This window comes from Podarcis tiliguerta, assembly GCF_965153285.1.
Source record: "Podarcis tiliguerta genome assembly, chromosome: 14".
Lineage (NCBI taxonomy): Eukaryota > Metazoa > Chordata > Lepidosauria > Squamata > Lacertidae > Podarcis > Podarcis tiliguerta.
The window spans coordinates 9,052,250-9,076,094 of NC_139547.1; the positions used below are offsets into that span (position 1 = coordinate 9,052,250).

The following is a 23,845-nucleotide window of genomic DNA, read 5'->3' on the forward strand; positions in this document are numbered from 1 at the left end:
TTTATTTATACAACAAGAAAAACAAACAAAAAACACAAATACCAAAGTATACACAAATTACAAAAATAACCATAGACACATAATATTCTTAGCAAACAATAAAACATCTATTGGTCTTAACACTAAAGACCCAACCTCCCATCTATTCCATACTTCAAATTCATATTACTTATTGCCAATACACATTTTTTTTATAATTAAACTTATTCTAATTAAGTCTAATTTCTTATATCTACCTTACAACTATTACTGAAGTTCCTCGAATGCTGCAACAGAATTTAAACTACTATATTTATTTTTCAGATATTCTTTGAAAACCTCCCATTTAGAAACAAATTCCTGTTTTGATTTATTCTTTATTTTTTCTGATAAACCATCTAATTCAGCATATTCTGTCAGCTTTTGGATCCAATCTTGAATAGAGGTATTTCATTACTCTTCCATTTTGCTGCGATCAGAACTCTTGCTGCTGCCGTGGCATATAAAAAGATACCCTTCCTCTTTTGTGGGATATCCAAATCTGTTATTCCCAGGAGGTAGGCCTCTGGTTTTTTATTGAAAGAGATCTTTAGCATTTTTTGCAGTTCTGCATGTATACTCTCCCAGAATACCTGTATTTTCCTACATATCCACCACATATGGAAGAATGTTCCTGAGTCTCCGCATCTCCAACAATTACTCAATTACTCCATTTAATCTCAACAACACAAGTAGCAATGTTGTTGGGATTAAATGGAACCATGTATGCCACCTTTGGGTGAGGGATATAAATCCAATAGATAACATACAGTGTGCATTATCATGAGTGCCAACTTGAATAAAATACTGTAGGGGCTCAGGTAAGCCCTACCCCTGGATAATTGGTCACATGATGCAGTGCACACACTATTTGAATGGGAATGCCTATTAACTGGGTGGGAGTGGCCCCCTCAAATATTTTATTGTGGGGTCTGAAGCCCCCACAGCCCCTACGTGCATTATACAAAGTAGCAAAGCACAGACAAATTGGCACATTCATAAGTTTTTGTGTAGGGGACGTTGGTGGTGCTGTGGTCTAAACCACAGAACCTAGGGCTTGCCGATCAGAAGGTCGCCGGTTCGAATCCCCGTGACACTGTGAGCTCCCGTTGCTCGGTCCCTGCTCCTGCCAATTTAGCAGTTCGAAAGCACGTCAAGTGCAAGTAGATAAATAGGTACCACTCCGGTGGGAAGGTAAATGGCGTTTCCGTGCGCTGCTCTGGTTCGCCAGAAGCGGCTTGGTCATGCGGGCCACATGCTGTATGCCGGCTCCCTCGGCCAATAAAGCAAGATGAGGGCGCAACCCCATAGTCGTCCGCGACTGGACCTAACGGTCAGGGGTCCCTTTACCATTTTAAGTTTGTGTGTGCATGTAACAAATTCGGGAGGGGCCATCCCGTTAGAGTGTAATGTCCTGCTTGGTGGGGTGGGGTGGGGTGGGGTGAATCACCCCCTAACCGCCCCACCTTGTCCTGTATTTTGCCAGAACCAGGTGGCAACCCCTACATGACGGAAGAGGCAGGTTCTGTTGCCCCTGCGGGTCTCGCCACCCCACATTGCCTCAAGAAAGCCGCGTAATAGGCCGCCTTGCGCTCCTTGGAAAAGCAAGGCGGAGCCGGATGCCCAGCCCCAGGCATGCGTCTACTCGGGAGTAAGCCCCCCGCTCAATTCCACTGGACGAGAAGCCAAGCGAGGCGTGGACTAGGAGGATGCCAAGAGGCCACGCCCTGCTCCTCGCTCCCCCGCCCTGATTGGCTGCCCACCTCCGTCCCCCTCTCCTTCCCCCCTCCTCACTCTTTCCCAGGGGCGGCTCCGGCTCCGCCCCTTTTTCCTCTCCGAGGCCCCGCCCCCTCGTCCTGGCGCCGCCGCGGGCTCCCCTCTCCCCATAAGCCGCCTGTTGCCGCTTCCGGCGGGGCTGTGCGGGAGCCGGAAGTGGCCTCCGCGGGTGGCGGCGGCGGCGACATGGCGTCGGGAGGCTCCCCTGTGGACCGGCTGCCTCCGCCTTTCCCCGCGGCGGAGCCTGCGGGCGTCCCGGAGGCGGGCAGCGACTCGGACGGGGAGGACATTTTCACCGGCAGCTCCGTGAGTGGCTTCCTCGGGGGGGGTGCCCTCCCTCCCTCCTCCTGCTGGGACCCCCACCAGAACCCCCGCCTTGTCAGTCGCCCTCCTCCTCCTCCTCCTTCCCCTCAGCGCTGCCTTGAGAAGTTTCTGCGGACTTGGCCAAGGGCGAGGAGGGGCCACGGCGGGTCCGATGCGCCGGTGCATCGTCTCGCTCGAAGCGGAGCCTCGCAGGGTTCGGTGGGGGTTTGCTACCCCGGAAATTGTGTGTGTGTGTGTGGAGCAGAAAATATTAAAAATAAATTTAAGGAACCGCAGAAAGAGGGAGGGGGAGGGAGTCAAGTTTCGAAATGTTAAAATGACTGTAAACTCATTGAAATGCATATATATATATATATATAATGAGAAATTGTGTGTGTAGGATTGCAAACTTAATGGCAGTGCAAGCTTTCGGAAACGGGCTGCCCACTTCTTTAGTTTCCACGAAGTTGTTCAGCAAGGGTGTGGGTGTATCTTTCCGTGCATGGGAGTGGGAAGGTGCGGTTGGTCTGCTTGTGTTGTTTTCGTCGTGCATTTTGTGTTGTGCTTTTGTGTTCTGTGACCTTCCAGTGAAAGATGGTGTACGAATTCCATAAAGAATCATGCATGTGGTGCTGGAAGGGCTAAATGGCGAATATCTTACCCATTTCCCCTCCCCCTTCCTGTATAGGCACCTGCCTTCCGAGGGTAGCCCATTTATGCAGTCTTCCTGTACTCTGTTACTTGAAGATGTGTTATGATAAACCTGGTGGCATTTAAAGTGCCACAAGGTTCATTATTGGTTTTCCTGCAATAGAGTGGGCATGGCTTCCTCTCAGAATGCTGCAGATTGATTGTAAGGATATGGTGATGGGAAATCAAATCTTGGGCTTATGTTACGAATCTGTTGCATGGTGGAGGCTTGGAAGCAGTTTACATCTAGAACATAAAATCATCTTTGCCCCCTCTTTTGGATGGCTGGAGGTCCCACTGGTGTTGACTGTTTGATCAAAGTTCTAGACTTGGGTTGAGCTCAGGTCTAGGTTTCAATTCAACCGCCCTGAGCCTGGGGAGGGCGGGGTATAAATAAATTATTATTATTAATTCCCAGTTTTGTCCATTGCATTAAAGCAGCAGCCTAATATGTTACCTCTCTGTAGCTACTTAAACTATTATCTTTTCTCTGTTTCACAGCCTTTCTTTGCTAATAAGACTTCATAGGAGGCTCTCTAAATCCCATGCTGCATAAGTGCATATATTTTGTATTCTTCCTAAGAGTTGCTGCTACTGCTTGTCTTAAAATGAATTTTGTTTACTTTGAGGCTTGTTTTATGTTACACTTCTGCCGGAATACTAGGTCATACACCTGATTAGTCTTTAAACACTCGTCTGCCACTTTTGCATCCTGAGTCAGTGGTATGTTTTCCACTGAACAGTTATCCTCTCCATTAGTCTGAAAGGACTTGAATTTACTTTATGTTTAATTGCTCAAAAGGAGGATAACTTTAATCTACTGTCCTCAAAAGGAGGATAACTTTAATCTACTGATTCACATTCTTACTGTTGCTGATAATGACAATTTTTACCTGTTCTTATCAACAACATCCTGAAAAGCCTTTCTTACTGCATGCAAAAAACTGTGCCCATATTCATTCAACCATCCTTTGACCAGTCCTGGGGATGTTCATCGTGTGATGGAATATAATTGATGTGATGGGGAAAGTTTGGTGCAATTAAGTTTTTAGCAAAATTGTCCTATCCTGATTCCTTTTTTAGAAGATTACTGCTACCAAACTTAAGTTAATGTGAAGGGAACTTGTAAACTGCAAACAGGGCATAGAATTCTGCTTGTGGAGCCCCTTTTTTGCAGTGGATGTCCTATCTTATCTAGATGCAGCTAATTGGCTAAGAGTCATAGTTAGTCAATGTTTACCAGGTCTTATGTTTCCAGAAAGAAATGTTTCTTTCAGGTAACAGTCTGTGGGATAAACTGCAAAACCTAAAAAGTGAATGGTTTTGAAATACCCACATAAAAGGAGATGAACTTGAAATTCAGATTCCTGGTAAGGGGATGAGGAAGAACTCTGTGGCACCAATTGACTGGAAAGAATCAGTAAGCATGATGCCGGAAGTTGCTCAATCTCTGTAGAAATCATGCAAAACTTGCAAAACTTCACCAAAATGACTAGAGCTGTTGGAAAGGCCAGCTTTACTCTGCTCAGTATTGGTAACTTTCTAAGAATTCTCCATGGATAATAGTATATCTACTTCTGATCTAATTCCCCGCCCCCTACAGTACCATATTTCTAGCTCTTACTGATACAGAAATGCAAGTACCAAAGCAGAAGAATGGACTAAGGCTCACAACACTGTATTTTGGGGAACAATACAGCCTTATTTAACTGTTGCCATGAGCGGTGCCTTTTCATACAGAATAAAAGAGTGCGGAAACTTGCAGCCTCAAACTTCCAATCAAGTTTCTGCAACTTAGAACTTCAGGGAGCGCATAACACATAAGAACTTCTTCTGAAGCAGTATGGCTCTGGCAGAGCTGCCGGGGGCTGAAGCCTTCCAAGGATTTGTTTGTCGTCAGCAAGCCTTGCTCCTGCAGCTCATTGCTCTGGCAACAAAGAGTCTGACTTCTAGCCTCAACAGCTCTGTCCATGGTGCCTCTTGGGTCTGTGACCCCGTTCATGCTGCTATTTTATTTATTTATTTTGAAATTAGCAACTCAGCCGTGCAAACAGTGTCCGTGCTGTCTCCAGATACCAGAGCATTGTGTCTTCAGAAAGCTGTTGGGAAACAGTGGGCCTTTATAAGCCAGCACGACAATGACAGAATAGTGTAAAATGCACCAATGTATGCATTATTAATTCCACCCCAAAGAAGCTTTTTTTTTACTTTTATTCTTCATAGCTGCTGAGAAGAAACATACTTAATGTACTGAAATGGGAAGGTTTTTTTAAAAAGAAATAAGGGTTTGAAAAACAATGGGTTTGCAAAATAAGTGTACCTTTGGTAAAGATGGCAGAGTTTTGTGAAACACATGGCATCCATGTGGCTGAAGGCATGCAATGTATTTTTTCAGGCATATACTTCAATAACAGATTTAACTTTGTAACATGTATAATAACTGTTATCTGTTCTTCTTAGAGCAAGCCAATGTCGCCTAAGAAAGAGTCGCCTGTACCAGTAAGAACTACCTCCGCAGAAAATGGTGTTCAGGAGGAACAGGATGATCAGGACCTATTCGCAGGTATGTCTTCTTACCAGGTGTGATGGTGTCAGTGGCGTAGCGTGGGGGGTGCAGGGGGGGGCCGGCCGCACCGGGCGCAACATCTGGGGGTTAGGGTTAGGGGGCGCAAATCCACGGGTTAGGGGGCGCAAATTACTTGCCTTGCCCCGGGTGCTGACAACCCACACTACGCCACTGGATAGTGTAAGTTCTTAAGAAAGCATGCACTGCTGTGGATTCTCCAGTTGCACAGGAGAAGAGGTGCTTTGTGTTAAGGTGTTACAAAGTTGCTAGAAACAAACACCTTGACTTTGCAAGCAAGCCTGTCTGCTGATATTCTTCTGCTAAAACCCATGTAGCAGTTACAGCAGTCTTTTGCTGTTAACCCTTTTGCAGAAATGGGGCTTTAGATCTCTCCTATAGAAAATCTCTGGACATGAGCTCAAAAGTTGCGCTGTAGTGGCACTACAGATCAAGAAGTCTCCAGTTTTAATTTTGCTTTTACCACAAGCTCAAGGAGGTGATCTCAGCCTCCGTGCCCTCATCTGCAACATGGGGTGGGTGGGAAGTAATAATACAGAGTTATCTTACATGGTTGTAAGACTTACAGCATAGTGCACTTGAACATTTGTATGAACATTTATATGAATGCTAAGTAGATAATATTAGATGGTGATAATATTAGACACGTAAATCTGAGCCAAGGAGGATCATTGGAGATTTAAAACCAGGTAGAGTATTTAACTAGCTGAAAGCTAGTTGGAACAAATGTATGGTATTTCTAATTCTGGTAATTCTACATGTTCAAATTAGGACAGTTTTATGATAATTGCATGTTCTCCAAGGAGTGCTTATGCCCAGGCTAGTAGCCGCTCTGTGTTTTGGTTAATTAAAGGAAGTGAAATTAGCAGACCCTCAAGTCTTTGTACTAAACTATACTTGAAACATGAAAGTTCCCAAACTCAACATCTTTCCTGATTCCTAAACTATTCCGGTTCTCTGCCCCCAGTTATAAATCTTATCCACTTTCAGATGCCACTGTAGAATTGTCTCTTGATAGCACACAAAACAACCAGAAGAAAGAGATGGCTACTGTGATCAGCCCTGTCCCTTCTTTAGAGAAAACAGCAAATTTGCCTTCTAAGCCACAGTCAAAAACCTATGAGGAGGTAAGTGTTTCTGTGATTGTCTAGTCATATAAAGGTAAAGGTACCCTTGCCCGTACGGGCCAGTCGTGTCCGACTCTAGGGTTGTGCACCTATCTCACTTAAGAGGCCGGGGGCCAGCGCTGTCCAGAGACACTTCCGGGTCACGTGGTCAGCGTGACGAAGCTGCTCTGGCGAGCCAGCACCAGCGCAGCACACGGAAACGCCATTTACCTTCCCGCTATAAAGCGGTACCTATTTATCTACTTGCACTTAAGGGTGCTTTTGAACTGCTAGGTGGGCAGGAGCTGGGACTGAAAGACGGGAGCTCACCCCGCCGCAGGGATTCGAACCGCCGACCATGCGATCGGCAAGCCCTAGGCACTGAGGTTTTACCCACAGCGCCACCCGCATCCCTCCAAGATTCACCCTTCCCAGGTGAATTTACAATATATAACTGACTATATGTCTAGTTATATAGTCAGTTATATATTGTATATTCACCTGGGAAGGGTGAATCTTGGTGACTATTGTGAATAGCCTGCTACATCCCTAAGCTAATTTCATACCCACATCTAACAGGTAATATTTAAAATACAGTGGTACCTCGGGTTAAGAACTTAATTCATTCTGGAGGTCTGTTCTTAACCTGAAACTGTTCTTAACCTGAAGCACCACTTTAGCTAATGGGGCCTCCCACTGCTGCCGCGCTGCCGGAGCACGATTTCTGTTCTTATCCTGAAGCAAAGTTCTTAACCCGAGGTAATATTTCTGGGTTAGCGGAGTCTGTAACCTGAAGCGTATGCAACCTGAAGCGTATGTAACCCGAGGTACCACTGTACATATATCCTGCCTTGCAACTTTAAAGCTTACAACATTTACTATTTTGTCAATTATATATAAATATTTGGGGTGGGGGGAACCCTATTGAACCTGACAAATTGAAAAAAAACTTACAAAAAGGAGTTTTTTAGGAGACAATTTTTTAGGAAACAGTAAGTGCTATAGGAATGCTTTTGGAGAGGATACTTACAGAGCTGTGGTACTATGTTAGAAATTATGTTTTTATGTATTGAACATGAATGAGCTCTACATGCTGGAGCCTTTAATCTACCCCCTAACTCTTTTAATATTCACACAATATTTAATACACACACAAATCTGAATATTATGTTGTGCCTGATACACGTCCTGACAGAAGTCCCTGGGTTAACTGACTTGAATGTACTTCTCTTACAGTTGGAAGAAGAGGAACAGGAAGACAAATTTGAACTTTCAGTGGAAGTGAGTGATCCTGAGAAAATTGGTGAGTCACTATGAAATGGAAATTACTTGACATAATTAAAGGGGAAAGCTGCATGGGTATGTGTTTTGCCTTCCGGACTGAGGAAGGCTAGTAATAAAGTTCTGCTTTCGGTGGTGGAGCTCAGAACGGCACTGATTGAACTGTCAACCCCCATCACTTACTGTTATGGATCAGCTTCAATACTTTGCTCTCGCTTCTTGCATAGAACAGCAGTTCAAGATTCTGCAAAAGCTTCTTGTTTCTGAAGTTTTTCCTGTTGCCAAAAATGTGATAGAATAGTACTGTCAAGGGAAAAACTGCATAAATTGCTGTGTTAACTTCCCACTCCCCTTCTGTGCCATTGTGGGTGATAGTTGGCTATTAGCAGCATAAATCACCCGGGTTTCTTAACTTGTATATGTTCAAGTGTAATAAGGCTGTACATTCTGTAATAAGATGCCCATTCTGAAGCTGGGTGGTCTCATATATTGTGTTCTTGACCAGAAGCTTAAGGCAATTGTGTTCTGTTACTGCAGGTGCTGAAGTCATTGCTTCAAGCTTATTTTCCAAGCAACAGATGATCCTTTTAAGTTACACTTTGTGTCTGTTGAGCAATTAATAACCTGAATATTTAGTTTTTAATCTGATTCTATAGAGGCTTTTGACTGATGCACAGCTCTATGTGAAGCAGCAGTACAGCAGTTTTTCAGCATCATCCCTCTCACTCCTGAATTTCTGTGGTGCTCTTTAAACTGCTCAACATTTTTAAAAGGCTTTGTGCTTTAAAAAGCAACTTGGGCCCTGAATACAAGAGCTTGCCTAAAACAATACCTGCACTTCAGCTACTCTTGTGCCCGAATTCCCAAAAATGCCACTTAAATGTGAGACAGCAGTTTGTTGGGCGCTGGTGTACAGGAACCTTAAAATTCAAATGTACAATGTACAGTGTGCTGGCTTGCACCTTCCTTGCAGCTGTTGGCTGAATGCACACAACCATTCTCTGAGGTCCTGACTTAATACAGCCAACTTCCAATTTACTGGCATTCAAAGCATGTGCACCATTTTCACCCAGCAACACCAGGAGTTGACTTCTTGGAGAGGAATATTTCAAGACCAGCTGAGGTGCAGCTATTTCGCATAATAGATAATTTGGCACATATATTTTACTGCAGCTGCACAGATCCTGCAGGTTTTATTACTGGAAAGGATTCTGCAAAAAGAATTCTGTATCTATTTATGCTACTTGCTTTTAGACTTTCTATGCTCTGAAAAGCAAGCCATGTGCAGTGAAGGGATTCTTTGGCCAGCATCCTGTGTGTGTTCTTTAAAAAAAAAATGCCTTCAGTGCCATAACAGCCACTTAATTGTTCAGCCTGGGGCAGATGTGCAGAGCTCGCCCAGATCCTAGCAGTATAACAAGTCACTAATTATTATGTTAGGCTCATCTTTGTAGGAAGTAGAGACAGTACTTGGCACCACTGAGGAGCCACTATTGTGTAAGCTTCAGCTGTCAGCATCCTGTAGCTTGTATGGTTGGATAGCTGAAGGAGACCTCTGAAGGATCATCTGAACCACCTCCATACATGGGGGGTGACTAGCAAGATGGAAAAATACTCAAGTGGGGCTTATTTATTCAGTGAAATGGGAAATGTTCAGAATGTTTCATCCTTGACCGGTTAACTGTTTTCGTCTTTGCTTGCTTACCAGATCTAACACTCTGTTTTAGTAAACTTTATTTACAGTATTACAAACTACCATGCTTTTCTAAAACCTTCATTGCAAACTTGTTTCTGGAGTCTTCTATGGTTCGCTACCCCCCCCCCCCACACACACACACTCCACAACAAAATCAGCTGATGCACATATTATTCCAGCAGTAGCCTATTGAATTCCAAATGTTTTTGATATAGGAAACATGAGATGCAGCCCAGAATTCTGCATGCCTTTGTTATAACATCACATGGCTCAGCTTGTGATTCACTCTGCTGCCCGGAAACTTCTCGGCCAGAGCTATTGCTTAACTATCTCACTTTTAAATTGATTCATTGTTTAGTGCTTATAACTTTTCACTTCCTGCCATTTTTAGCTTCACACCCCTTTTTCTATACTTGCTAATTTGGTAAGTTTACGTTCAGCTTCAGGTAAATTGTGTCACCTTGCTAGGCTGAAATATAGTTGCCCAGCCATTGTGGAAGTGTGAGTTGTTGCAGGTAATGTTGAATTTAATATTGGAGGATTGTCTTCCTGACAGTTTTCTAAAAAGCAAAATTCTAGGGTCTCACCCAGTAGAATAGCACAAGCCATTTGGGAGTTAAGCAGGACTTCTGGGAAGGTGGATACTGGGCTACACTGCCTATTACAGCTTTTTCCAACCCTGCCCCCCCCAAAAAAACAACCCTGATTCTTAATTTCTCGAGGTCACTTCATGCCTTGAAATGGTGTGGAGTTCAGTATGCTTCAAATGTGCTTTGAGCACATGTAAACACCACGATTGCACTAAGAACCTTGCGTAAGGTACACAGGCTAATCCACAGCCATGTGATAAGATCAAAGCTAGTTTGCAATTCGTGGCATGACCCTCAAACAATCAGCAGAGATTCTTTAGCTATCCTGGGCAACAGCCTCCGTTAATCAGTTTATCAAGAGCCCACTAGGAGGAGGCATCCCCACAGCTTCAGTATGGCAGTTTGCTAGAGACAACTGAATTTTTCCTTCCTTTCTCCTCCTTTCCATAGGAGATGGTATGAATGCCTATGTGGCCTACAAGGTGTCAACACAGGTATGTCTTACACTCTTTCTTGGTAGCACCAAGTCCAATCAATGCAAAGTTCCTTTCAGTTGGCTTTCTGCTTAAATTGCCTTTCCATTGGTATTGCACTGCAAACCTTGCATAGTCAATGCACTTTTTAATCGACTGATTACACACCAGTTTCTTTTCTTAGGGTAGCACGGTCATTTCCCTTCCTATATTGTTTGGTGCTGGCCTTACAGGGAAGCAGCAGAGGAGTCCTGTGGCTTCCAGAGAGTACATTCTGAAGGAAAATACAAAAATGCATCAAAGATGCATCAAAAAGTTCAGAGGAAAGGTCTTCTCCTCACCCCAACCCAAACCCCCAGACACACACATCAAAGCATGATATAGAAAAACTGAACTTCTTAATAATAATAAAAATATTTTTGCATGATTGGAAACTATTTTAATAGGGGTGTGCAACCTCTTACACAAGTCTCTTCTTCAGCATGACAACATTCCAGTTAATAGCTAAGAAATAGAACTTAAATACCTAGTTACACCAGCAGATTGTTCAACTACAGCTTTGCTTTGCTCAGCTAAGGCCAACTTAAATTTCTGGAGCTGAGAGTTAAAGGACTTTTTTATGCTCACTTGGTTCTGGGTAAATCTCAGTAAGAGGGAAGCTCCTAACAGAAAGCTTTTCTTAATATTTTCCATGAATATCTCGAAGCGTCCGCTCTGGGATCTTTAGTCACATGCACATCTCATGTACTCAGTTTAGTTGATCAGTTAAAAGACAAGGAGTTGGTGAGTTAAATCTGCTCATCCTTTTGCAGCCCAGCCACAGTACTGGTGGTTTCTGTTATCAACCTGTGTTTCCCCTGTTCCTGCAAATGAGTAAACATATACTGGGCAGGATCCAAAGAGTTTCATGAGAGTCTTTGCTTCTGAACATAACTTCTTCATGCTGCATGGCAAACCATTTTTACAAGTTTTCTGGGGTGGAGGACAGTTTCATATGGTATACTCAAAGGCAAGCAAAGTGGCTTAAACCAGGTCACAGCCTTATCTCAGTAGAATTATTGTATCCTGACCATGCCTGGGAACCTCTGGAGAGCAACAGTTTCATCTCCATCATTGTCATTTTGTCTGAGTAAAAAAATCAAGAAATATATAATTAATAATGTGAAGTGTTCATTACCTTTACTATATGTAGTGCCTTTCATATTCTTACGGTACAATCCTAAGTATGTTTTACTCAGAGTTCAGTCCTCTTGTCTTCAAAGCAGTTTACTCCCAGGTAAGCAGTCAAAGGACTGCAGCATGTAAAATTCATGCTTGCCAATGTTGTGTGTTTTTCAGTTCTTTTAAAAAAAAAGTGTGTGTGGTGGCAGCGCAGCAGTGGCAAAGAATAGTTTATTTTTATAGCTTCAAGAATTCTGCAAGCAAAGCATCTCTATGCACATGCTTGTGTTTGTAAGATATAACTTGATACAGGATGCTCCATGTTAACGTGATGTCATTGTGTCCTCCTCAGACCACTTTGCCAATGTTCAGGAATAAGCAGTTCTCTGTGAAGAGGAGATTCAGCGACTTCCTGGGCTTGTATGAGAAGCTATCAGAGAAGCACGCACAAAATGGATTCATCGTCCCCCCACCTCCTGAGAAGAGTTTGATAGGTGAGGTTGGTCAGTCGCTCTGCCAGCAACAACTCTGCAGACCTCTGTTCTCTGTTTTCAGTGCATCGTTGTAATTGAGGTGCCCTTGATACTGTGATCTTAACCTTTCCAAGGTTATTAACACTTAAAACAATGGACTTTTAAAAGCATAACACTGTGCAACAAGAAAGCATCATCAGCCCACCTTGTCCTTGTGCGTGTAATTGTTGGTTGCTCTTTGTTTTGCAGAGAGCGATAAACACATAAGGAATACCTGACTTCCTTCCTAATATTGCATCTCTGATACTGGTGAAGTTTCACTGCCTGCTTCAGTTTGCAGTTCTCTACTACTCTGCTCCAATACTCCATGTGCCTCTCTCAGCCTCTTGTAGCACTTCTGCCTTTGGGCTCTACACAGAATGTTGTGGCTTTCTATAGAGAGCAATGCCCTTCTGGACACACAGTGTTCATGTGACCTGTGCTGTTGTCATAATGCCTTTCTGGCTCTTTGACTTGCTCTGCAAGCACTGTTGGAGCCAGTTGCGCACAGTGCTTGCAGAGTGGAGAGCAGTTTTCTTCACATGGGTGCTCAGGTGCTGCACCGAAGACATGTTTGTCCTATTAAAGCCACCGCGAGAACAAGCTGAAGGTGCAGCACAGGTACAGCTGACCATATCGCTTCCTCCTTGTTCCAGGAATGACCAAAGTAAAAGTTGGGAAAGAAGATTCTTCCTCCACAGAATTCCTAGAAAAACGTCGAGCTGCCTTGGAAAGGTAATCACTCCATGCATGTAACTGTCTGCTGTAGTTGATGGTTGTCAAAGGCCACAGTAAGATGTTCACTTGGACTACTCTGCTATGTACAGTGGTGCCCCGCAAGACGGAAAACCCGCTAGACGAAAGGGTTTTCCGTTTTTCAATGCGCTTCGCAGGACGAATTTCTCTATGGGCTTGCTTCGCAAGACGAAAATGTCTTGCGATTCTTGCGGGTTTTTTTCGCTCCCCACCCCCTTTTTCTAAGGCACTAAGCTGCTAATAGCCTTTTAGCAGCTAATCCGCTAATCCCTTAAGCCGTTAATAGCCGCTAAACCGCTAATAGCGCTAATCCGCTAATGGGCTTGCTTCGCAAGACGAAAAAACCGCTAGACGAAGAGACTCGCGGAATGGATTCTTTTCGTCTTGCGAGGCACCACTGTAAAACTCTTTACTGAGGAAAAACTGCCATATATGGAGTGAGCTCATTGGTCCCTCCAGTATTCTCTGAATGGATCAGCTCTCCAAAGTCCCAAGCAGAGATCGCTCTGAGCCTTCCTAGCCATATGCCTAGGTGGGGGTGATGGAAGTTGCCACCCAAAATATCTGGAGGGCCACCAGGTTGGGGAAGGCAGCCATAGAGCTTTAACCCTTCTCCTTTGTGTTGTCAGAGGAGCAAATATTGAAAGCTTTGGAAGAAGTGCCTGAAATAATTCATAATACAAAACGCAGCCTCCTTTTTGTTCTTGACTTCTGAGAAGAAATCCTCTGACTTCAACCTAATAAAGAAAGTATCTCCTTTGCTTTCAAGCTGATTTTAACAAGGCATGCTTTTTCTTAAAATTCCTCAGGGTCACCATCCTGTGAATTTCCATCAGTTATAAAACATTCTCTGTAACCATACCTTTACAAACAAACAAGCCTCTTCTAGCATGATCCTACTAGCTGAAGTTAAATTATGATAAAAACAGGGGCTGGCAAAGATAATTAAAATCGAAAGCAGGTTCAGGTATCTCTCATTGGATAGGGAAGTGAGAGAGGAACCAGGCACCATTCCAGTTCTTGTTCTGCTTTGTAACACTTTTGCTATCAGTGATGCAGACTGCAAAAGGGTCACCTTCCTTTAAGACATCACATGTTTTGCTCTGTTACCTTTCCTTATCTAGGAGTGTGCCTCTCAGATGAGTTGGAGAGCAAACCTGCTAGCCAGCAGTTTTGCAGAGGCTGCACCCCATAGTCTTTCCCTGAATAAGTTACCTCTCTTGATGTTGGGAGTGGAGATGCCTAGAGCTTGGCTTCTGAAATCCAGCTCCAAAATGTCACCCTTGCACATCTTGCCTGATGCAGTGCTTTCACCAGCATTTCTGCTCTCCCAGTCTCCTCCGCCAAGAGCAAGCACACAGCTCGACTCCATCACCTGATTCTAAACCCAGAATCCCGCTGCTTGCCGTCTTCAAGCTGAAACAGGCATCTTGCCCATCATGCCAACCTAAACATCCCTGTCATTCAAGTCTCCTTCTCCATTAACAGCTGCCACCACACATTCTACACCCTCCTCCCTTTGCTGGATCCCAGCAAAATGCCAATTCCACACATTCCAATTGTCCTGAATGTTGTGATGTCAATGTGCATTCCCCGCCCCCTTTTTAAAAAATAAATGCTAAATGAAGGGAGCCTGGCCTCATACTTTCCTCTCCCACAGGTATCTTCAAAGAACGGTCAACCATCCAACCATGCTGCAGGACCCAGATGTCAGGGAATTCTTGGAAAAAGATGAGGTTGGTTTGCTGCCGTACCTGAGTGCACAACACTTGTCTGCAAAGCGTTTCTGCACGGTTTATTTATCTAACATGGTTTATTTGGTAAAACTCTTGAGGAATTCATTTTGTAGATGTTCTCAGTCGGAACGAACTTGTACTCTCGGACACATTGGTGAGCTGCAGAGGAGGCAGAAAGGCACAAACCTCTTGTCCCAGCTTCTGTCAAAACAGAGAAACCACTTATGTGTTCTCCCTCTGGTCAGCTGCTCTTGGGCCACTCAGTCTTGCAGCAATTTAGTGAGCGACATGTGACACCCGATACAGATTGACTGGGACTTACTCCATGCCACTTCAGACTGTTCTTCCTGGAGTGGGGCTGAGGAGTTTCTGATGGCATAGGGATTACTAGATGCGTATAACACTTAGGAGACATTGTTGTTTTTTTTAATAGTCTTGTGCTCCAGCCCTAAGCTCTTGAGGTCCCTTCCTTATGCAAGCCTTGTGATTCTTTTTTGTCAGTATTCTTTGGGTGGTATTCAGCAAAGTTTACTTGGAGCAGAGCCATTGAAATGAATGGAGCTAACTGAGTTAACTTTCTCCTTTTGCAGTTGTGCAGGGCTAATATGGGACGCGGGTGGTGCTGTGGGTTAAACCACGGAGCCTAGGGCTTGCTGATCAGAAGGTCGGTGGTTCGAATCCCACGACAGGGTGAGCTCCCGTTGCTTGGTCCCTGCTCCTGCCAACCTAGCAGTTTGAAAGCACATCAAAGTGCAAGTAGATAAATAGGTACCGCTCTGGCGGGAAGGTAAACGGCGTTTCTGTGCGCTGCTCTGGTTTGCCAGAAGCAGCTTGGTCATGCTGGCCACATGCTGTATGCTGGCTCCCTTGGCCAATAAAGCAAGATGAGCGCCGCAACCCCAGCGTTGTCCGTGATTGGACCTAATGATCAGGGGTCCCTTTACCTTTACTAGGGCTAATATTAGGCACTTCAATGCATAGCATGGCCACAGCTTCTTCTCTTTTTGCTCTCTGTAGTTGTAACCAACCTCTCAGCAAATAGGCCTAGTTTCAATCCTCTGGTTTCGTGCTGAGGCATCACGGCTTGTTTCTGCTTTCCTTGCTCACTGGTTCTGGTGTGAAATTTGGCTTTCCAGTCAATGTGTGGTTTTGTGGTGAATTCTCACCACAAAAGTTGCCTAGTTTTATCATGTTCTCCTTTTTAAAAAAAAGAAAGCAAGCAAGTTCTAGTCGCTATACACAGTTCACAAATCATAAATAAGTACCCGTATGTTCAGGGAACACTTGGAATGTGTTCTAGGAATGGGACTGTAACAATATCCCTCCATTGCTTCCAAGTCATGGGCTTGTATTCCTAGAAGCTCCAGAAGCATAATTTAGAATTAGGTCTACTGGTTTTACTTTTTTCCCAAAGGCTTCTGGGCCACTTGGTGTTTACCTATATACCTGAAGGAGCATCACCGCTCCATCATTCAGCCTGGAAACTGAGGTCCAGCTCCAAGGGCTTTCTGGAGGTTCCATCAATGCAAGAAGTGAAGTTACAGGGAACCAGGCAGAGGGCCTTTTCAGTAGTGGCACCCACCCTATAGAATGCCCTCCCATCAGATGTCAAACAGATAAACAAATATACCCATAGACATCTGAAGGCAGCCCTGTATTGGGAATCTTTTAACGTATTTTGTGTTCTTTTTTACTCTGTTAGAAGCCACCCAGAGTGGCTGGGTCAACCCAGTGAGATGGATGGGGTACAAGCAATTACTATTACTATTATTGTTACTGGGTTGTTCACTGAGCAGCCTTATTGGAGGAGGATGCTAATCTTTAGCAGGTGATTGGATCAGATGAGGTCTTGATGCCTTGTACTCTGAGAGGCCTTCTCAGCTGTTGGGCCCAGCTATAATGAAATTGGAAGAGAACACCAAAAAAAATATACCGTATTTTTCGCTCTATAGGATGCAGTCTTTCCCCTCCAAAAATTGAGGGGAAATGTGTGTGCGTCCTATGGAGCGAATGCAGGCTCCTTGGCTTCAGCAATAGCAATGCTAAGCCTCCGAAGCGCAGAGGGAGCGCTCCCTCCGCGCTCCGGAGGCTTCCCGTTGCTTTCGCTGAAGCCTGGAGAGCGAGAGGCGTCGGTGCGCACCGACCTCTCTCACTCTCCAGGCATCAGGGATAGTTGCCTGAAGGCCTTCGGAGTGCAGCGCAAGTTCCCGCTGCGTTCTGGAGGCTTTAGGTTCCTTTCGCTGAAGCCAGGAGAGTCTTTCTCTCCTGGCTTCAGCAAAAGGAACCCGAAGCCTGAGGAGCGCAGTGGGAATTTGCACTGTGCTCGGAAGGCTTCAGGGATAGCCGCGTGCAACCCCTCTGGCAGGGAGAGGCTGCACGGGGCTAAAGAGGCTTGTGCCATAGCCCTGCGCAGCCTCTCCCAGCAGGGAGAGGTTGCACTGGGTTAAAGAGGAAGCCAAAACAGCGAGCAGGATCCATCCCGCTTGATGTCTTGGCTTGGCCTGTGACATACCCGTGCACAACCGCTCCGGAAGGAGAGGTTGCGCACAGGCTGTACGCTGCTCTTTGGGGCTGGGGGGGGGAGATTTTCCCCCCTTTATTTCCCCCTCTAAAAACTAGGTGCGTCCTATGGTCCGGTGCGCCCTATGGCGCAAAAAATACAGTAGTCCGGCCCTCCACAAGGTCTGAGGGACAGTGGACCGGCCCACGGCTGAAAAAGGTGGCTGACCCCTGCTGTAGATGATCAGGCTTTACTCTCCCCATAGTTGCCACGAGCAGTTGGCACTCAGACCCTGAGTGGAGCTGGACTTCTGAAGATGTTCAACAGAGCTACTGATGCCGTCAGCAAAATGACCATCAAGATGAATGAGTCGGACATTGTAAGTTTTTAACAGCTGTATGTTTGACATAAATGTATTTCTTTGGGGAGTGTTTGTGGAAGTGAATACCTATCTCAGGGGTTGCCAACATGGCGGCTTCCAGATGTTGGCGGACCACAACTTGCACCATCCCCGAGTATACCATGCTAACTGGGGCTCATGGCAGTTTGACAGCATCTGGAGGGCACCACACTGGTGTTTCCAGGCCTAGCTGGATATCGCATTGACTTCCCTTAAAATGAGACCTTGGTGGTTTTACCTCTTTCAGTGGTTTGAAGAGAAGCTTCAGGAGGTGGAATGTGAGGAGCAGCGCCTGCGGAAGCTACATGCTGTTGTAGAACTGCTAGTTAATCACAGGAAAGGTAACATCACAAGTCGTTGTCATGGACTGGTTGGGCGCAGGTGGGAGGAACCAGTTGGGGAACCACCAAGCAGAGAAGGCTCAAAGTCCAGGGAGTGGTGGTGGGACAATAATGAATGGTCAGAGGGAAGAAGACTGAGAAGAGGTAACAGGATGTGGTGAGCCTGAAAGTCTGTGGCAGAGAGCAGTCCAGAATCAGAGGCAGAAGCTGGAGCAGGGAGGAGGGAGGCCAGGAGGCAGAGATGAGTCAGGCTCATGAAGAGTCACAGGTGTCTCCCCCTCCTGCTGCAACAAGCTTCCCCCCCATCTCCTAGAACCAGAAGAGGCCGGAAAAGGGCAGAGGAGAGGTTGGATTCACACAGGCACAGTCTCCGATTGCTTGGGGGAAACCCTGGAGAGGAGGGCACCTAGGCAGCCGTGAAGAGGTGGGGGCTTTCAGTCTCTGCAACTGACCATAGGGCAAAATCTACCAGGGATGAACTGCTGTGCTCGTGAGGCCTGACGCTCCGCCAAGTTTGTGCAGATCATCTTTTTGCTAATAAAGAGTTAACTCCATCTTGCATGGTGTGATTACTGTGGGCTCGCTCCTGGCACCTGCTTTGTAAAGCTGAAAAACTATGCAAGACTTCTATAGATCTCTGTGCAGCATCTTGAGCATGCTGCAAATCAGGGCTGGGCACATTCGTGCACATTCCCTTCTGGGCAACCTTCCAGGGGCTGCATGGCATTGATGGGTAATAGCTACTGAAGGCAAAGAGCTTCCAGGGCCATGGGAGGCTGCCACGTGGCAAATGGCAACATGCAATTATTGGCATAACATGTGGCAAACTGTAATCCAGGTGCTTACTTTCTGTAGCATCTTCAGTCTCCAGCTGCAGCACATCCCAAAATACCAAACGGTGAGGTGCAAGCCAGTGGATTGTGTAACCAATTGCTGCATCTCCAACGGTGATCTTTGGCTGGCTTAGTTTCTCACGTTTCTCACTGCTGCGCTTAATGCTTTCTGTTCCACCCACCAGAACTGTCAATGAATACGGGTCAGTTTGCCAAGAGTTTAGCCATGCTGGGGAGTTCAGAGGACAACACCGCCATGTCCCGGGCGCTCTCCCAGCTGGCTGAGGTGGAAGAGAAAATTGAACAGCTGCACCAAGAACAGGCCAACAGTGACTTCTTCCTCCTGGCTGAGCTCCTGAGTGACTACATTCGCCTTCTTTCTGTTGTGAGGGTGAGAATGCCTTGGCAAGAAGCTTAAATGTGTTGATGTGTAATGCCTGTGTTCCCTGTCATGGGCTTGAGAGCCCCAGGCCTGCTGCATTCAGAATGCTTCCAGGCCTGGCCCCAGAATCTTGAGATACAAACAATAAGTCTGTGCTCTGAATAAACCCAGGTGTGTCGCTGTACACAAGTTAGAACCAGGCAGAGGGCCTTCTCGGTAGCGACACCTGCCCTGTGGAACGCCCTTCCGTCAGATGTCAAAGAAATAAACAACTATCTGACTTTTAGAAGACATTTGAAGGCAGCCCTGTTTAGGGAAGTCTTTAATGGTTGATTCTATTTTTAATATTATGTTGGGAGCCACCCAAAGTGGCTGGGAAAACCCAGCCAGGTGGGTGGGGTATAAATAAGAAATTATTGTTACTGTGAATTAATTAATTAGCTGCCTTTGCAATGCTACTGTTCTTGACTGGGCTGTTCAGCGAGCTAACATTAGACAAGGGCATTTTAAATTGTCTCTAGCCATTCCCATGATCCCTTAATTCAGATTCCAGAATAGCAATGAGTCTGTGGGTAATCAAACCAACAACTCTCTGCTATTCTGGCATTGATGACTGTGGAACACCCAGGTCTCATCCTGCTGTTCCTCTGTCCACAACATGTGTTGGAGGTGGAGGGAGGTACCAATTTTTATTTTTATTTTTCAAATTTATAACAAAACAGTGCCAAATTAAAACTAATCATCATCATCAACCTTTATTACGGTCCAGAGACCCAACAAAAACACATTTTTCCCAAAAACTGGCTTCCCATTCTCTCAGATATTTCTATTATTTCCCCTTTTAAATGCTGCTTGTTTTCCAGATTTATCTCTAATTAACATCCTTTTTTTAGCAAATTTCTCAACCATCAGCTGTCCCATTACCGACTCCTGCATACAGATAAAACAAAAGTATATCAGATAACAACAAGTGAGGTTATAGTAATTTAAATCTTTCATTTTTCTTTCTAATTTTCATGTAACTGCATTTTCTTATCCCTGAAAGTTACTGTCCTCTACCTGCTTGCACAGTCATTCCCACAGAAACTCTTCTTTTCCATTTTAATTTATATGCAAACTCAATTCTTTCCTTTTCAATGTGTTTTCATTTGAGTTACCAGCCTCCCAAGGCCATTTCTTACATTCCACTGAAGATGCAGCATTTACAGCCAGCCATTGTCTCAGAATTGTACCATACGTTGGAGGGTCTTTTGATGCTCTGATTTAACCTATTGTTGTGTGTGGTGTTGCCTGGTGGAGGAGAGACTCGTTCTGAAGGTGTGCCCTTCCCTGCCAACAGGGTGCCTTTGACCAGCGGATGAAGACCTGGCAACGCTGGCAGGATGCCCAGATCATGCTGCAGAAGAAACGAGAAACGGAGGCTCGGCTGCTGTGGGCCAACAAACCCGACAAGCTTCAGCAAGCCAAAGAGGAGATCTCAGAGGTGAGAGGGACACCCAAACCTGACAGGTCTCCTCTCTCCATCCCTGTTGGTGTGTGTCTCCCTATCCTAATAAGCCCCGAGGAACCCAGAAGGGTTATTTGAACCAAATCTTCATCTGTAAGCAAGGAGAGACGGCATGGTTCTTTCTGAGATGAGCCCCTCCAGTTAGTGGGGAAACCCGATGGTTTTAACAAAAGCCTTATCTTTATATATCTGCTTACATGTCTGTTCTAGGGTGTTGTGTAGTGGCAGGTTGTGTGTAATGAAGATGTACACACACACTTCTGCATCATGACAATCTGTCCTTTTCACGTTTCTGCAGTGGGAATCTCGTGTGACGCAATATGAGCGAGACTTTGAACGAATATCTGCAGTTCTGCGGAAGGAGGTGTTGCGGTTTGAGGTATAGAACTTGCATTAAGCGCATTGGAACCCCTTTAGCTTGACAGTTTAACACGGCGCTGGCAGACCGGGGAACTGGTTTCTTACCACTCTGAACTGAGATATTGCTGGGTGGGGGAAGTTGAGAGGTCTCATAACTAGGTTTGACTTGGATGCTGCTTTCACTGCCCTTAATTTGATAAACTTTGCCCTAAACCAGATACGCAGTAGTTGGTAGTCTCTGTGTCAAGGAAAGCTAAAGATTTGGATATGACTGAATGCTTTAACATGGAGGTTTCAGTTTCCATTGCAAAGCCGCTCCAGGAAATGCTGGTCAGTCTTCCTGTGATAGCTTGTGAGACTGGGCTGCAGGTATTTAGGTGGCTTCAGAATCTAGCACGAAACAGACCTGTTGGCTTGATTTTGCTGGGCAAAACTGCAATAGGAGTGGGCAGCAGCTAGATGTGAATCTATTGTTGGATCTTTTGGTGATTCTGCAGTAGGTCAGCCAAGGTTTCTGGTGTAAGTTTAGCAGGAGCAACAGCAAAAAGCCTTTTTCTAGATTGGGCTGCTTTAAAAGAACAGCACTGCTTTGGGGAGAAGCTGGTGTGGATGCTGCAGTGTAAGTCCTGAGCTTCAGTACTAGTACTAAAAACCAGTTCCTCTGCAGGCACCCTGGTAGTTATAAGTACATATCTGCCTCCTTATCTAATTGCTATTGCACACCTGCCTTTGGTGCAAGGTTTTGGCTGGAAATCAGGTAGATCTGCAAACCGTATGCCTGCCTGTTCCTGCTGTTCAAAACAGTTATCACTGTTCCATTGCAGTAAGATACCGTATTTTTCGCTCTATAAGACGCACCAGACCACAAGACGCACCTAGTTTTTGGAGGAGGAAAACAAGAAAAAAAAATATTCTGAATCTCAGAAGCCAGAACAGCAAGAGGTGAAAGCAGCAATCCCTCTTGCTGTTCTGGATTCTGGGATAGCTGCGCAGCCTGCATTCGCTCCATAAGACGCGCACACATTTCCCCTTACTTTTTAGGAGGGAAAAAGTGAGTCTTATAGAGCAAAAAATACGGTAATTTCTGTGGTTGATTGATTTTGTGGCATCAATAGGCAAAGCTTTATTATTATTATTATTGGGCATGTAGCTGTCTACCAAAGCAGGATGCCTTAGTATCAAGCCAAATCCTAGTGCCTGATGTCTCATAAGAGACTTGCTACAACCTCCTGTTGGGATGGTTAAGTCTTCATTATTATTATACTTTTACATCCTTTGTCTACAGAAAGAGAAAACAAAAGATTTCAAAACTCATGTGACCAAATACCTGGAGACGCTGTTACATTCGCAGCAACAGGTGAGGGAGCAATCAGCCATGTACATCTTCCCTTGACTTTCATCATTTGCTGGCTATTTATCCCAGGAGACACCTTGCAGAACAACGCAACCCAGTGAAATGCTCATCTGTCTCGTTAGAGTTGCCCTGCTTTTGCTCCTATCCAGTGCATAATGCCAGTGGGGTCCCATATGAGAACGAAACCTAGTGGACCACAAAGCATAGCTGCCCTGTGGCCCTTCAATAGAGACTCTCTCCTGTGTATTACACAAGGCAGAGCACAGCTGTATGTTCTTGCCTAAAGAAAGATGTCCCAGCAGCTTGCAGGGCCATGTTGATTACTCACTTAAAAAAATTAAGGAAGGAAACAAAGCCCTTCAGTGGGTGGTAAAAGGGGGTGGCGTTACTAGATACTTTCAGATGAGCAGTTCTGTTTTCCTTTGCTGACATTTCCTCCTCTTTCTTGTGTCCTGTGCAGTTTGTGAAGTACTGGGATGCATTCCTACCGGAGGCAAAGGCCATCTCCTAACCAGGCCAAGCAAACTCATGCAACCTGGACTGATTCTGCCTTTACTACATTATACCTCTTGGCCTTTCAGATGGATCCTGCAGAGCTGATAGACTCCACAAGCAAAGCAGCAGTTTCCCCAGCTAGTAACTCTTCTTCTAACTGTATATTTTTTCATTTAGGTTCATATATATATACACACACACAAACACACACACATATATATATTTTCCTATTGAAGAGACTAGTCCCCTGCTTAACAAGCCAAGACCCGCTGTAGGGAGCGGAGAATGGGCAGGGGTTATTGTGTATTTTTTGGACTTTGGTATTGGGCCCAGGAATGCTTCCTGTGACTCCTGTGGTGCCATGACGACTATGTAATAAAACTTAAAATCAGGGCTAATCTGTTTCTTATTTCTGCATTGTGGTAGCTCCTGGCAAGGAGGTGCAATGGAACAAATGTTACTATCGACTGAATAGCTGTGTTCTGGGGAAAGCAATCATCTGCCAGAATCTGCCTGTCGCTTGGTGCCACAAGCAAACCCCAGGCATTCTGCAGCAGGAGCTGGCAGGAGCCTTCAAATGACTCGTGCTTTGTCGATAGTGTGTGTGAATTGTGAATATTCAGCCTTACGTACTTTTCAGTCTACCTACACTTTCCCCTTTTCTCTGTATCCACCAACCTCATTTTATCCCAGGTTGCAAACTCTCCAAACCTTGCATGCACTTCTAGCGCAAGAGCTGCTTCTGCCTGAGCAGCTTGTTTTGAGAGGCTCACTGTTTCAATCAATCTCCTGATATGCCCCACAGAGGAACTTACGGTCTTCAAATAAAAACATCTTGAAGGTCCCAGGCCACAGAGAGATTAGGCTGGCCTCAACTAGAGCCAGGGCTTTTTCGGCCGTGGCTCCGATCTGCTGGAACACTCTGTCACAAGAGACAAGGGCCCTGCAGGACTTAACATCTTTCCGCAGGGCCTGCAAGACAGAGCTGTTC

The 23,845-nt window shown here is 45.2% G+C and overlaps 2 protein-coding genes across 2 annotated transcripts in view; one reads left to right on the top strand and one right to left on the bottom strand.

The window, feature by feature from the left end:
• The window catches only part of PPIB (peptidylprolyl isomerase B), a 106,500-nt gene that overhangs the window by 56,680 nt on the left and 25,975 nt on the right, over window positions 1–23,845 (bottom strand). The window lies entirely within an intron of this gene.
• On the top strand, window positions 1,847–23,252 carry SNX1 (sorting nexin 1). The gene is made up of 15 exons (XM_083413105.1): window positions 1,847–2,100; window positions 5,248–5,350; window positions 6,362–6,498; window positions 7,714–7,780; window positions 10,495–10,538; window positions 12,031–12,172; window positions 12,847–12,925; window positions 14,607–14,682; window positions 17,448–17,561; window positions 17,830–17,923; window positions 18,942–19,147; window positions 20,478–20,621; window positions 20,944–21,024; window positions 22,291–22,362; window positions 22,820–23,252. The coding sequence occupies exons 1-15, from the start codon at window positions 1,981–1,983 to the stop codon at window positions 22,868–22,870; spliced, it is 1,530 nt and encodes a 509-aa protein (XP_083269231.1). The 5' UTR covers window positions 1,847–1,980; the 3' UTR covers window positions 22,871–23,252.

Bases quoted from the DNA above. Each gene is read 5' to 3' on its own strand.
- SNX1 (XM_083413105.1), top strand. From the start codon at position 1,981: ATGGCGTCGGGAGGCTCCCCTGTGGACCGGCTGCCTCCGCCTTTCCCC. The intron at 14,683-17,447 runs GTTGGTTTGCTG...CTCTCCCCATAG, and splicing joins AATTCTTGGAAAAAGATGAG to TTGCCACGAGCAGTTGGCAC. The intron at 20,622-20,943 runs GTGAGAGGGACA...ACGTTTCTGCAG, and splicing joins CCAAAGAGGAGATCTCAGAG to TGGGAATCTCGTGTGACGCA.